This window comes from Delphinus delphis, chromosome 1, assembly GCF_949987515.2.
Source record: "Delphinus delphis chromosome 1, mDelDel1.2, whole genome shotgun sequence".
Lineage (NCBI taxonomy): Eukaryota > Metazoa > Chordata > Mammalia > Artiodactyla > Delphinidae > Delphinus > Delphinus delphis.
This window is the reverse complement of record NC_082683.1, coordinates 111,255,305-111,270,687: the sequence shown is the minus strand read 5'-3', so window position 1 is coordinate 111,270,687 and position 15,383 is coordinate 111,255,305. Positions and strand designations below refer to the sequence as shown.

Genomic DNA, 15,383 nt, shown 5'->3' with positions numbered 1-15,383 from the left:
GGATGCCACTTCCACCCGGGAGGTGGTGGCGGGGATGACGAGTGAGGGGCAGGTTTGAAAGAACTAGAGGGGGACTTCCCTGGCGGTCCAGTGGTGAAGACTCCACATTCCCGCTGCAGGGGGCACGGGTTCCATCCCCGGTCGGGGAACTAAGATCCCGCATGCCGCATGGTGCGGACAAAAAAAAAAAAAAAAAAGAGGAAGAACTAGAGGAGCCCAAATTGACATGCGGACTCATTGGATGTGGGGTGACAGTGGAGGAAGTTCGAGAACAATGCCCAGTGTCCTGGCGCAGCTGGGTGGTGGTATTGCCCACAGATAGGAGATGCAGGAGGAAGAGGATGGGTTTGGAGGGGATCCGGGCACAAGGCAGGGGGCAGGTAATGAGTAGGGCTCAGGATAAGCTGAACGTAATTTACCTGCTGTCCCCCCGGATATGCCCCATGTTGGCAGGTGGGTCCACGGGTCCGAAGCTCAGAGGGGAGGTTTGGGCTGGTCTCAGAGGCCTGGGGGTGGCAGCTGAAACCACAGGTAGGCACATGGTCACTGGAAGAGCAGAGGGCTGCGGTCTCCAGGCCCTGGGAGGACAAGCACATGGGTACTGCCCCTGGTGCAGCCCTCCCCACTTGGCATCCCGGCAGTCTGACTCTGCGGGGGACGGGGGGGGGGGTTCCTGGAGCAGGGACCCTGGGCTGTTTGATCTCATGCCATTGGTATATGGCCACCCAGTAGGTGCAGAATACAAGTTTGCTGGATAAGCAAAACCAACCTGAAGCCAAGAAAGACTGGTGTCCCCACGGGAACTGTCACCCCCTTGGTTGGAGACAGAAGCCCCTGCCTCTCCTCGCGGCGGGGCTTTGCTCACAAGGAGAGGATGAGAAAGAGACTGAGCCAGTGAAGAGGAATGAGAGAGGAGACATAGAGGGGGGCGGGGGGGTGTTTCAAAGGAGGGAACGAGAGAAAGAAGGATGAGAGAGAAGACAGATCGGCAATGGAAAGACAGACAGAGGAGGGAGAGGAAGGGAAATAAGGGCCCAGGGAGCCGGTGCCAGGGAGGCCAACAGTGCCAGCAGCTCTTCTCATCAAAGCCCAGTGCTGGTGCTTGGAGAGAGCATCCTTCATCCACCCTGCCTCTCCAGCCACATCCTCCCAGTTCCCCCAGCCTTCTCCAGGGCAGTCCCTCCACCTGGAGCACCTCCACCCCGGCCCACCCCTGGGCACCAGCCTCATCCCTGCTCGTCCTGGGTGGCTCTGTGTAAAGGTTGCATCCTCAGAGGAGGTCCCTGCTTAGGACACCCCATGCTGCGTCTTGGCACGCGTCTCAATTCTAACTCGGCCTTTTTCAGCTTTCGGCGTTGCTTGGTGTCAGCCTCCTTCACTGGACTGTAAGTTCCCTGAAGTAGGTGCCAAGTCTGGCGCATAGTAGGGGCCCGCTCACAGTTGCTGACTGAAAGAGTTCATGTAGTGAGCCCCCAGTAACTGCCAGGCGCTGCATGGGGTCTCACATTATCTCATTTAACCACCGACATCATCCCATGAGAGAGGTTTTACATCTTGTTTTACAGAAGGAAAGCCCAAGACATGGAGAGGTGAGCGCCTTACCCAGGCCACGCAGCTAACAGGTGGCAGGGTTGGGATCTGAGCCCCCATCCCCTCTCCGCCACGCCACCTCCAAAGACCGTGGAAGACATGTTTCCCATGGGAACAGTGCTTCTTCCAAACATATTGTTTTTCTCCATTTTCATGCATTTTATTAAACATTTCCAAATGAGGAAACATGGAAATATTTTTTAATAAGAAGAAAGAAAACATTGCAAATAGTGAAACTGACTCAGAAGGGTTTGCCAGATGAACCATCTGGTTTTTAATTTAATAACCATGCAGAGAGGTTGACAGCGCTCCTCTTTGTGAAGAAAACAGACCGTGGAAGGAATGGCAGCTGGCCTCCCTCAAATGCTGTATCCATTTGCGAAGTGGGGAAGTCGAACAAAACTTAACAAAGGGAGGGAGAGACCCAACAGAAGACAAACACACCCCAAGAAAAGCTGAGCTGGCATTCTTGTTCAGACTTCCCTGTAGAGAGGTTGCATCCAGATGTGTGACACCAGCCAGATGTCCCGACTCGCCCACATTTGGCAAAAGTCTCCAAGGAAAACTGCCAGAGGAGGCATGCATGCCACCACCTCTGAGAGAAAAAGACACACCCACCGTAGTCACAGAAAGGGGATGAGCTGCTTCTGTCTGGTTGTTTGATGGACTTGTCTGTTTTGGTGGTGGTGGTTTTCTCCCCTTTTAAAAATAACCAGAGGCTTTGTACCCATGCTGTTAGTTCTTGGGGCTGGAAACAAGAGACTAGATTTAGGTTTGCCTTGGAAAGATTCAGCGCTGTTGCCTTGAATTACCTGGTGGAGGGAAACGTCCTTATTTTCCTAAATTCAAAGCCAACTTGTAAAAAATAGAACACTGGCTATAGGAATAAGGCAGGTGAGGGAGTGACTTCATGGATGCGTGTGTCGTCAGACATGTGGTCCAGTAGGCTGGTGGTTAGCCCTGGGCCTCCAGGGCCATTTATTTTATATTTTAAGATGTTTATGAGGGAGACTGTTTTTAAGAAGAGAAAGAATTTTTTTTTTTTTTGGTCTTTATGTGAATTCACTTGTAGCTGGAATAACGGAGTAGCTCTAAAGTCACTGTAATAAGCCGTTTATTCCTCAGCTAACTTTGAATTTCAGTGGTACTCTTTCATATACCTCAAGCATTTCTGAAGTCCTCCTAAACGAAGGCTCATAATATGCTTAAGAAATGGTGATTTTCTCCCCAACGCTGGAATCACATGCCCCTGCGTGATGAGAGCCCTTGATAATTAGGAGTTGATTATATTGGCAACCAAGACAAAAGCAGAGGTAGGGATGGGAGTAAAACCCAGGACTCCACGGAAATGTCTTCCCTTAAGAAGAGCTTCTCAGGCCCCCTGATCCCAGCTGGTACTCACTCGCCAGTCACACACAGTCCCCTGGCCATTGTCCTACTGGCAGGGACCAAGCAGGAGCTCCACGTTGCTAGGACAGGCTGGCGTCTGCCCAGGCCCACAGACGCTGCCACCACGCCCCACCCTGGGTCCTGCTCACTGCAGCCATTTCTAGAATCAAAAAAAAGACGGGTTTCCGGCCAGTTTTTTCACTCATTTGCTCTGAGAAGTTAGGGAAGCCAGTTAGTCTCTTGAGCTTCTCATTGTTTAATTATAAAATTGGGAAACCAGGCCCTGGGAGGACAAGCACATGGGTACTGCCCCTGGTGCAGCCCTCTGACCTTGTCCTGTCCCTGTCCCTCTGACCTTGTCCTGCTGGCTTGTGATAAAGACAAAATGGGGTCATTCATTCATACATTCAACAAGTATTTCGCTCCTCACCACAGCCTTGTGAGATGGTCAGGGCAGACATTATTATACCCTGATTTGGTAAAGAGGAAACAGATCCTGAGACAGTAATTTGTTCAAGGTCACAAAGCCATTAGGGCATGAAAGGCAGTCCTTCAGCTCCGGATCCTGCATCTTTTCTGCGATGACAAGGCCAGGCTTATACACACTAGATTGTAACAGCACAACAATAGCCAACATTTTTTAGTGTGTCTATGTGCCAGGCACTGTTCTACTGGTTTAGAAATATTAGCTCATTTAACCCTAAAGGTAACTCTGTGTGAGCTGGTACAAGTATTATCCCCTTTTACAGATAGGAAAACTGAGGACAAGGTCATGTAGATACTAAGGAGCAAAACCCAGATTCAAATATAGGTAGTCCACCATGACACCTAACCATGGTCCACACCGGTGGTCTCCTACCAAAGACAGTGTGTAGGCATCAAATGGAGAGTGCAGAAGCTGAGTGGTGTGGGGTTAGAGACAGAGAGCCCACATTGGCTGGGTGGGTCAGGGTGGGCTTTGAGCTGCTTCTTGAAGGGTCATTTAGAAGGGAACAGTGAGGACAGTGGCAGGCATGAGAGAAGCAAGAAAGGTGTGAAGCAAGCTTGGAGCACAGCAACACTGAAGAGGAGGCCAGAAGAAGAAGCCGAGAAGGATGGTCAGGGCAGGAGGAAGGCAGGAGAGCAAGCCACTGAAGATGCCAAGAGGACTGTTCTGAGGAGGGAGGCACCAATGGGATCCAAGGCCACCAAGGGGTCGAGTCAGGTACGTGTTGGGTTTTTCACTGGAGAACTGAGCAAGCAGGGGTTCCACAGCTCAGGGGGGGCTGGGATCTGACTGTGTGAAGCTGGGGAATGACTGGAAGGTGAAGACGAAGAATCCACTTGGCTTGATTCCTGAAAATTCCCGACAAACAAACCAGACCCAGGACAAATGGCTAGAGCCATTAAATCATTACGATCCATATGAAAAGAGCTCGGTCACAGCTACTGTCAAGAAGCTGAGTCCTTATGAATAGTGAGAACCAACTCCAAGCCCAAGGAATTTGGCAGCCACTTTGACAAAAGTTTATCTGCCAAAGAGAACAGCTGAAGTCACCTTAACGTGAGTCACTGAATTACTAAAGCAAGCATCGCTTTCACAAAGGGACAGGAAAAGCAACAAGTAGGCCATATTCATTCCACAAATATTTACTGAGCACCTTTCATGACTTAGGCTCTGAGAAGGTACCCAGAAAAGGTTACAAAGAGAAGTATAATGTAACTCCAGGGTTGGACAAACAGACCAATGGAACAGAATAGAGAACCCAGAAATAGCTTCACTTTCATATATAATCTATATGACAGAGGTAGCATTCTCAGTGGGAGAAAGGATGAACTACTCGTTAAGTGGACCTGGGATAATTGGTTATCCATATGAAAAAATATGAAGTTGTATCCCTACCTCACACCACACACAAAATCAATTCCAGGTGAATTGAAGACTTAAATGTGAAAGGCCACATTTAGAAACATTTAAAAGAAAGTCTTATAACCGCAGATAGGAAAGGATTTCTTTAAAAAATTATACAAGTTGCTAATTATAAATGAAAAGGATGATAAATTCAGCTATAGTAAAATTTAAAACTTTTGTTCATCAAAAGTACTATAAGGCAAATAAAAAGACCTGACACAAACTGGGAGAAGATATTTGCAATACATAAACTGACAAAGTTCTTATCTAGAATTATATAAAGAACTCTTACAATGAATTAGAAAAAAAGAAAAACCAATAGAAAAATGAGCAAAAGTCATGAATGGTACCTCACAGAAGAGGAGACACGAATGACCAATAAACATATAAAAGGATACACAGCTTTTATCAGGAAAATGTAAAGTAAAAGCCTGATGAGATACCAGTTTGCCCACTGGTTTGGCAAAAATTAAAGTCAGATGATGATGTGTTGATAAAGACATAGAGCAACAGGAACACGTATTCACTGCTGGTAGAAACCTAATGGTACTGCCGTTTTGGAAAATAACGACATTTTCAAAGGAAATTAAATATGTACATGCCTTACAAACCAGTAAATCTACTCTTAGCTATGTGTCCTAAGACTCTAACACAACCAGGAACTATGATTAAGAATGTTTGTAAGGGGCTTCCCTGGTGGCGCAGTGGTTGAGAGTCCGCCTGCCGATGCAGGGGACATGGGTTCGTGCCCCGGTCCGGGAAGATCCCACATGCCGCGGAGCGGCTGGGCCCGTGAGCCATGGCCGCTGAGCCTGCACGTCTGGAGCCTGTGCTCCGCAATGGGAGAGGCCACAACAGTGAGAGACCCACATACCGGGGAAAAAAAAAAAAAAAAAGAATGTTTGTAGTAGTATTGCTCATTAGAGGAAAAACCTAGAAACCACCCAAATGTCCATCAATAGGTGAATGAATAAATAATGGTATGTTCATATAATGAAGCACAGTACAGGAATGAGAATACACTGTAGTCACATATATCAACATATATGTCAAGTAGAAAAAAGCAATTCAGAGAAGAGTTCATTGTATTAGTTATCTACTGCTGTGTAACAAATTGCTCTGTAATTTAGCAGCTTAAAACAACAAACATCTGCTATCTCACAGTTGCTATGCATCAGGAATTCAGGGGCAGCTTAAATGGGTACCTCTGGCTCAAGAGGTCTCATGAGATTGTAGTTCAGGCCTGTGGTCTCACCTTAAGGCTTGACTTAAGGGGTTTCACTCACCACTTGGGTGGCTTCTCCCAAGGGAGAGCAATTCAAAAGAGAACAAGGTAGAGATCTCCCAGACAGAAGCCACAGTCTTCCTATAACCCAACCTTAGAAGTGATAGCCATATTCTGCCATATTCTATTCCTTAGAAACAAGTTACTAGGTCCAGCCCACACTTAAAAGGAGGGGATTGCAAAAGTGTGTGAATACCCCAGGAGGAGGGAGAATACCGGGGGTCATTTTAGAGGCTGCCTATCACACTCTTACGGTACGATTTCATTTTTATAAAATTCAGAAATAGGCAAAACTAAATTATATATTGTTTAGGTAGGTATACATAGCTAGGTAGAAGCACTGTGCGGAGTTTGAGATTAACATATACACACTTCTATATAAAAAATAGATAACCAACAAGGACCTACTGTATAGCGCAGGGAAGTCTATTCAATATTTTGTAATAACCTGTAAGGGAAAAGAATCTGAAAAAAAATATATATATATATATAACTGAATCACTTTGCTGTAAACCTGAAACTAACACAACATTGTAAATCAACTATACTTCAATTAAATTAAAGAATTAAAATTTTTTTTAAAAGAGAAGCACTGTGAAGAAAAACAAGAACACAAACATGAAATTCAGGATGTTGAGGATCTCTGGGGGGACGTGGGAGGCTGAGGATGGAGAAAGTGCACAAGTAGTTTCAACAGGACAGTGAGTTCAGGAGTGCTTACTCTTATGCTTTGTAACTTAATTTTATGTTATATATATTTGTGGTCTTTTTCTCTTTGGTTTAGTTTTGTGTTTGATATTATGGAAGTTATAGCTGCATACCTTTAGAGTCAATTGTTCTGTGGTATTTGCTGTCCTCCACCAGTTTTTCCCATTTATGCCTCCCCAGGGGTAGCACTTTTACCTTCTTTTGCTAATTAATTTTAACCTTTTCCTCCATGTCTCTTCATAACACACTGTATTGCTGCTTTTCGGTGCTTTGGTTTCGGCATCATCTATCCCCTTCCCACAGCGGAAGATGAGGATTTAGTTCCTTTTCCTCCCCTCCAACGCTTCCTGTCCCCCCATCCTCCTTTCATCATTATATCACGTTTTTGGTTAGATCAGTAGTCGGTGTTTACATTGCTCAGCCAACACTAATTTGACTCTATTCAGAGCTGAGCCTTGTAGTGAAGGATGATAGCTTTTCCTTCCCTGCATAACTTTTTGTTTCTCCTGGTTAATTACCATGTTTGTTCATTTGCTTAGTTTGCTGTGTATTTATCACTAACTCAATTCTAGACTCTGACAGTTGTCTAAATTTCTTCTCAGGATGTTTAGGCACTGCAGGTTTTCTATCGATTTCATCTTCTTGGAGAAATACCTTCCAGAGCTGCCTGACCTGCTCCAGTCTGGACGGGTTGCCCTCCACGCCTGGTGCATGGCCGTCACCCAAGGACCTCCTGGTGCTATCACCCCGGGCCTCTCTCCTCTGTGGATCCCCAGTTTCCTCCATCTCAGGGCTTCCTCCTTCTGGGTTTACCACTTTGCTCTGGTGACGGGCACCCTCCTGTAGCTTCATGAGAAAGGGTGCAAAGGAGGCGAATCTTTGAGAGCCTTGGCTAGTTTGGAATTCTGATTTGGAGATAATTTTCCTTCAGAATTTTGAAGCCTTTATTCCATGGCCTTCTAGCTTCCAGTGTTGCTGTGAAAAAGTCCAGAGTCACTCTGACTGTTGATTCTTGTGTCTGACCTCTCTCTGTCTCCCTGGAAGCTCCATAGCATCTTCTCTTTTCCCCCTGGTGGTCTAAAATTTCACAATAATGTGCCTTGCTGTGAGTCTATTTCCATCCACTGTGCTGGGAACAGTGGGCCCTTAATCTAGAAACGTGTGTCCTTCCGCTCTGGGAAATTTTTTAATGATGTCTTTAATGATTACTTCTTTCCTTCTTTTCCTTTTTTCTCCTCCTCCTTCTTTTTTTCCAGTTCTCTCTTTCTGAGACTCTCGGTATTTGAATTGGTAGATTGCTTCACTATTTTTCTCCTATTTTCATCTCTTTCACTGTCTTTTGGGAAACTTCCTCAATTTATTTTCCAGCCCTGTGGGAGGACTTTGTTGGTATAGCATGCCATTCTTGTCTCATGGGTCCAATATCTTGTTTTATCTCTCTTAAGATGTTAACTACAGGATTTGTTTCAAGAGTTCTTCTCTGTTAATGGTCAGTATTTGATCCAGAGTCTTTTTTCTTTGTTTGTTTAATCGACTGATTTGGTCTGTGTCTTTAATATTTGAGACTTTCCTCAGATGTCTGGGGATTCCTGGCTGTCTGCTTATTTTTAAAAGCAGGAAACTAAAACTGTTAGTTGTAGAGGGATGTGAAGAGAGAGCAAAAGTAACACGTGTGTTTCATCTACCATCTTTACCCAATTGTACAATCTTCCATATCTATCATTTATTTCATAATATTAAAAAGTGAAAAAAACCATAGTCCACCCATGCTAATGATAAATTAATAACTATAATAACCCTTAAAAAATACCTACAACCTTTTCCTCCTTAGCCTTTAAGGAAAAACATGGGACTCTTTTCTCCAAAAAATTCTCTATTGCAAAAAATATCATGAGATTAATATGTGAGTTTGTGACAAGTGTAAACCACTCTAAAATTGTGAATAGATTTGGAACCAATTTTTCCCTCCTCTCCACTCCCACGGTCCTGAATCACCAGCCCTGCTCTCTCACTTATCACTTCCTGCTTGGTGAGTTGCACGTGTGTCTTATCTCCATGACGATGCTCCAAGCCGCGGGAGAGCAGGGTGCCTGTCCGACTCACCTCCAGATCTTCAGTAGCCCCTGTCAGAGGGGAGATCATCAAAGTCTGACAAACGATGAATGGATAGCATCCTCAAGATCTGCTTCTCCTCTCCTCAGCACATATAGTTAGCACCAAGGGATTTTAAATGGTGAATGAAAAAGAAGCCCACAGGAACATAAAGAGAATTTAGAGAAAAATGAAGCGGTAAATCAAACCTCAACTTTAAAAAGAGAGACACATTACTGGTTGCTTTTATTTAATTCCACTTTGAGTTCTGATCTCTTTACCTCGGAATCCACCCACATATGAATAGGACGGGCCACAGTCCTGAGGGCAGCCAAGCAGCTCAGGAACTCTAGTTTAAGCAAAGAAAGGAGGACTTTAGAGACCCATGTGCACAGCAAAGCCAATAAGTCCACAGAAGATAGGCTGCGAATTCAGTCCAAACCCCGTAGTTCAGCATTCAAGTCTCTCCATTGCTTCTCCTCGGGTACCTGCAAACTTTCTAGAGGTTCTCGCTGTCTGGGACCTGTCTTCTTTAATCAGTCTTACGTGTAGCTGCTAGAAGAATCATTCTCAGATACCAATTGTCTCGTGTCCCTACTTTGTCCAAGAACTTACAGTAGATTCCTTTCATCCCTTCATCAGATAGTTTTCCAGCCTCAATGCCAAGACATCTTTATCCTCAATCCCCTTTATCTTCATCCCCCCCATTTCATCTTCATTCCCCCCTCCATCTTCACCCCTCCCTCCATCTTCATCCCTCCCTCCATCTTCACCCCTCCCTCCATCATCATCCCTCCCTCCATCTTCACCCCTCCCTCCATCTTCATCCTTCCCTCCATCACCATCCCTCCCTCCATCTTCATCCCTCCCTCCATCTTCATCCCTCCCTCCATCTTCTTCCCTCCCTCCATCTTCATCCCTCCCTCCATCTTCATTCCCCCCTCCATCATCATCCCTCCCTCCATCTTCATCCTTCCCTCCATCTTCTTCCCTCCCTGCTGGGACCCTCTACCCACTGCACCTGTAGATCCCTGCCACTGTATTTTTCTATAGATTGTTTCTCAGACTGATAACACGTACCAATCTCAGCAGTAGTGGTAATTGCTGACACTTGGTGTGCACTTACTCTGGGCCGAGCACTGTGCTAATATTGCTGGTGAATTATTTTCCTTACTCCTCCCATCAGCAGATAAAGAAACTGGGTCACAGAGAGGTTAAGTCATTTGCCCACAGCCGTGGAGCTACTTAAGGTGGAGCTGGGGCTCGAAGCCAGGGAAACTGAGCCCGAGACCACGGGCTCGCCTCCTCTCTACCCACTGCCTCAACCTCACTGTCATCAGACCTGACCCAAGACCCCTTCCAGGAGATGACGACCCCGGCTGTCCTCTATGCATGTGTTTGCTTGTTGCTGGCTTGTGGCATGGAGCCATCTCTAAGTCTTGCCCCGTCTGTGTCCCCACACTCAACCTGTCACTGAGTCTCGCTGCTTCACAGACTCCAAAGTCCATCCCTCCAGGGAAGGAATCCCCGCCACTAACCTCAGCACAGGCCCTTAGAGCCAGGGTCACCACCATTCTTCCTGGCCAAAGAGCAGCAGGCTGTGAGTGGAGGGGACCACATCAGCCCAAGGGCCTTGCAGAGACCCAGGGCTGTGGGGAATGGGATGGGGAGCGTGGCTGCCCATCCAAGGCCATGTCAGACCTGGGATGGGGCTGGTGTCCCGGGGCAGGGCAGGGCACACTCCCTCTTGGGGATCAGACCTGGGCACCAACAGCCTATGCTACTCCAGCGTGGCCAGATGAGCAGACACACCGCAGCCCTGGGGACATGAGGCCAACTGGAAGGAGCAGGCAGCCAGGGTGCCATCTGGGTAGCCACAGAGTATCACTGGGGAGCAAGCAAAGCAGGTAGGGGAGGGCAGGTAAGACAACTTAACCAGCAGAGCTTTGGGGAGGGATGTCTGCTTTTCAGATGTCACCCCTAGAGTTCTGGGCATGCATGCCCTTGTGCAGACAGCTGTGAAAGGCTAAAGCCACCCTCCTCTAGTTGCTGGTAGAGGATTCAAGCTGGGGCTGGACGGCCCACCAACGATGTGCTTACCGGGATCTGCTCGGGCCAGGCTCAGGTGGGCCATGAAGGTTGCTGCCTGCACCTCCCTCCTGGCTTTGCGCATTTGCTTCCCACCTGGCTACCCCACCCCTGTGCTGCATCTTTTTAATCTGTCTACTTACCACCTACAGACCAGTCTTCCCAGTGGGCCATGTCATCTTGTCATTCATCTGCTCAAGAACCAAGAATCATTTCCAAGACCTCTAAGAACAGATCCAAACCTCTTATCCTGGAATTCAAGGCCTTCCAAACTCAGACCCTTGGTCTCCATAGCTACCTCATCACTTGCTACTGGAGCCCAGGTGCCCTCCTGTTGCTAACACTTCCTCATCATTCCCCAAGGCACACAGCAGTCGCTTCCATCTCCCTGATGCTGAAGGAATAGCGAAAAGGGCATGGGCTTTGCTTTGGTTACTTCCTGTGTGTTTTCAGGCAAGTCACTCAATGCCTCTGTGCTTCCAGTTGCTTACCTGCAAAAACACTTGACAGGATGTTGTGAGAATCTGAGCGTTTGTACACAGAGTGCTAGCTAGCCACAGGGTAGTTTGCATCGTGTGGCTCCTGCTAACACAGTGTGAGTCAATAAACGGTATCCGTCAGAGTGCCCTTGGTGTTCCCCACTTACGTGCCCTCCACCTCCTTTCTGATTAGCAGACTTCTGCCTCCTTTTACGCTCATCTCCAGATGCACCTGTATCTGCAGGCTTGCCAGCACACCTGACCTGGGGCGGGGGGTAAGGGTAAGAAAAGCAACATTTGTCAGTTGCCCACTGGGTGCCAGACCCTGTTGGTGGGGGTGTGGGGCTCAGGGAGAGCACTGACGGTAGCAGCTAATACTCTCTGGGAGCCTCCTTGTACCAGACCCCATCCCAAGCACGTCATGTAAGCCTTGCTGGTAACTCAGTTCTGTAGATTCAGGTTCCTAAATGGCTTTCTGCTCTATCCAACCAGGATGGTTTGGTCTCCCTGGCCCCATCTCACCTTTCCCATCCAGTGGCCTCCAAGAGGCTGATGGGAAGAGTTTATCAAGGAGTGACATCCCTGTCATTCAGGTTCATCCTGTTAGAGAACATTCTGAGAAAGGACCCACCTTCATCGGCCCTGCCACCCCAGGTGCAGCCAGGCCCACCTGCTGCACTCAGGTTGGGCCCTGGCTTTGCATAAGAGCATTTCCTCTGCCTGGAACTCCCTTCCCCCAGCCGGCCTGGAAAACTCAAGCCTCTGACTAATCCTCCTGCATTTGAGTCGAGGTCATTGCCCTTCCCCTCCCGTCCTCCAGGTGCCTCGTCCGCTCACTTACTGACGCTTTCACAAATGTCTGCTTCCTTGATGGACCCTTGCCCTGGGCTGAGAACCCTAAGGCAGGGGCTGTATCCTGTTCATCTTTCTATCTCAGTGCCTGGCACAGAGCCTGGCCCACAGCGGGCCTTGGTGTTTGGGGATGAAGGGAGGGAGGAAAAGGACGGGGTGGAATGGGTATCCGGCAGAGGGAATGGTGGTGATACGTTTCCAGCTGCTTACTCCCAGGGCAGGACAGCCACGAGCCTCCATCCAGCTCAGAAGAGGAGGCCATGGCTCCGTGGAGACTCCAGAGCCTCCCCCTGGAAACAGCTCCAAGAGAGCCCCGGCTACCGCAGCCTCCCTCCAGACACCTGGGAGGTGCCAGTCTTTGGGCTCCATCAGCCTTCTTAGGGGAAATTGCTAAATGCGTTTGGTGATTTTTTTTTGACATTTTCCTTGTTCAGGAGCTCGTGATTTCAGATTAATCACATCCACATACATTTAGACTGTCAGCTTGGAAGGGAAAATCTAAATTTTGTTACTGCATGATTTCATCCAAAGGTATTTTACTGAAAGGACGTCTGTGATATGGTGCAAATCATGACGAAACACGTTACCACTGGGACCAAGCTCGTGGTGGGGGGTTGGGGGGATGGACGGAGAACTGTAGGCAGGACCTGGGTGGGCAGAGCTGCGGCAGCTTCAGTCTCCTGAAGAGATCCGTGTGCCACCATCGCTGCTGTCTCCATCTCAGCAAAATGTCACATTTCCTCCTCTGTCCAGGTTTGCCCAGAGCCTTTACTCCCGGGAATGGCAGTTCCACTAACTAACTCCTGTCTTCCCCCCCGGCAGGTACCATGACCAGCAAGACGTAACTAGTAACTTTCTGGGTGCCATGTGGCTCATCTCTATCACATTCCTTTCCATTGGTTATGGGGATATGGTGCCCCACACATACTGTGGGAAAGGTGTCTGTCTTCTCACGGGCATCATGGTGAGTACCTGCCTCGGCCAGTTACCCTTCCCCACCCACCGAATGCTGCTAGGAGTAGCGCCTTTATGGTGGGCGCAGGGGGCCAGCTGCTAGTTAACAGGCCAGCGTGTGTGTCCCTGCACGTAGAAAGGCGGATGGAAAATCTGCGTGGCTTCTCACTGTTTCATTTCCTTGTCTAAGATAGGACCATGTCCCGGTTCCTGACAGCTAATGGCCTCTTCCTAGCCCCCCAGAAATGGGCCGAGAGAAGCTGGCCGTGGGTCTTACCCTCTGCTCCCATCCACCAGCCCCGGTGAGCATCAGGGCTTAAGTTCATTGTCCTCTTTCCTGTCGCCTGGGCCCCGCAGACCTTGGTACCACATCTGATAGAGTATAGCTAGAGCTCACTGAGCCGGCCATGAGAGACCCGTGTCCTAGACTGGGTTGGCCACTGGTTCAGTCTTGGTTTGATGACATGGCCCTGGGCCAACTCTTGGCCTCTGCATCCAAATGCTGAGGTGCCAGATTCCGAGTGCCAGTTCCCTCCCAGAGTTGGCACCCAGCTAGCCTGTGACTGCATCCCCATCTCTCCCCAGGTGTCCAGCAGCTGTGCTGCCTCCTTTCAAGGTGTATATTCCTCCCGCCCATCACCCTGCCATCCCCCACCCCTGCACACACTCGTGCCCATCACATGGCCACACAGTACGGAGTTTGGGAGAGACGTGGGTAGGGAGTTGGACCCCAGAGTCTGAGTCCCTGTTGCTCGCTGCAGCGCTGGACCCCTCCTGCTCACCAGCCCCACAGCCGCAGGCCTCTGACCCCATGACCTCACTGTGGACTCCAGGCAGGGCACTTAGCCTGCTGGACCTCAGCATGCTCGAGTACAAAGTGCGGATGGGAGGCCTGCTCTACCCTCCTCCCTGGCTGGTGATGGGGATAAACTGCAATGCTTTGTGTTAACGCACTCCATCAGCAACAAGGAGCTGCGCCGCCTTCAGTGCTGGCGAGCCCTCGGCGTCCCTGCCGCCGCTACTCCTTCACTGGCCGGGGATGAGGGCTCGTCTCCTTGCTGTGCTTTCTGGCCGGGACAGGCAGCCCTGCTCTTTGACCTCCTTCCCAGAACCCCAGAGTCCAGAATAAACACACCGGGTCCTCCTTTCAGAAGAGGAAGCCGAGGCTCAGAGAAGGAGCGGGCAGCTAAGCCTGGGTGTCGTGGGGGTGAGGGTGGACAGGAGGCCTGTCACTTGGTCCTAGGTCTCCGCGGCTGGTTACGGCAGCCCTCCCCAGGGGGCCCTCTCTGCGCCCCCCATCATCAAAATCCTTCCAGGGCTCCCTCAGATTTCAGTCACCACCCCCACTTCTCCAGGAGGACACAAAAGACCCTCCTTCTGAAAGGGAAGTGACTCCTTTCTGCAGTGGGAAGGGGGTTAAGCCCTCACCAGCCTGGTGGCCTCCTGGGACTGATCTCGGTGACAAGGTAGCTCAGAGCAGCAGAGGCCATAGGGTCAGAGGCCTGGGGCCGTGGGGCTGGTGAGCAGGAGGTGTCCAGCGCTGCCATGTCACGACTGGACACCGTCTTCTCCCCTTTCGACTGAAATCCAGAGCCGGTGCATATTGGCAGGTCCTGGGCAGCAGTTAATGAGAAAAGGCTTAGCGCCGGGGTTGGGGTAAATCACGGGTAAGTGTAAGGCCTCAGAACAAATACCTCCCATCGGTTAGTAGGAGTCTATCTGGCACAGCTCCAGCTGTCACCAGGAAACCAAGGAATGATTCTTCCTTCCAGAAGGGAATGAAATGCCGCCCGAAGGCCAAAGCTGTCCTGTTTCAGAGCCGCTCGTGGGGCGCAAGCTTTGTGCCTCGGCACCAGCTCTCAGCCAGGCTCGCACGGAGCCGGGCTGCCACTAGGTGGATGGCCCTGCGTGGAGCCTCCGTTATTTTTAAATACCAGCCATTCGCCCTCTCAGCACGGAGCTGTGCCCCATCCAAGAAGCGGCCCCATAGCCACCATTTCCCTGGGTCCTTCACTCCTGCATCTCCGGGCTTCTGCGCTGGCGCGGCTGGGGGGGG

The 15,383-nt window shown here is 49.4% G+C and overlaps 1 protein-coding gene across 2 annotated transcripts in view; it reads left to right on the top strand.

Moving 5' to 3' along the window:
• Positions 1–15,383, top strand: part of KCNN3 (potassium calcium-activated channel subfamily N member 3) — a 172,167-nt gene that overhangs the window by 135,125 nt on the left and 21,659 nt on the right. For both annotated transcript variants that reach the window (XM_060007923.1, XM_060007915.1), the window contains exon 4: positions 13,196–13,337. In XM_060007923.1, the coding sequence (XP_059863906.1) occupies positions 13,196–13,337 (142 nt within the window). The remainder of the gene's footprint in view (positions 1–13,195; positions 13,338–15,383) is intronic.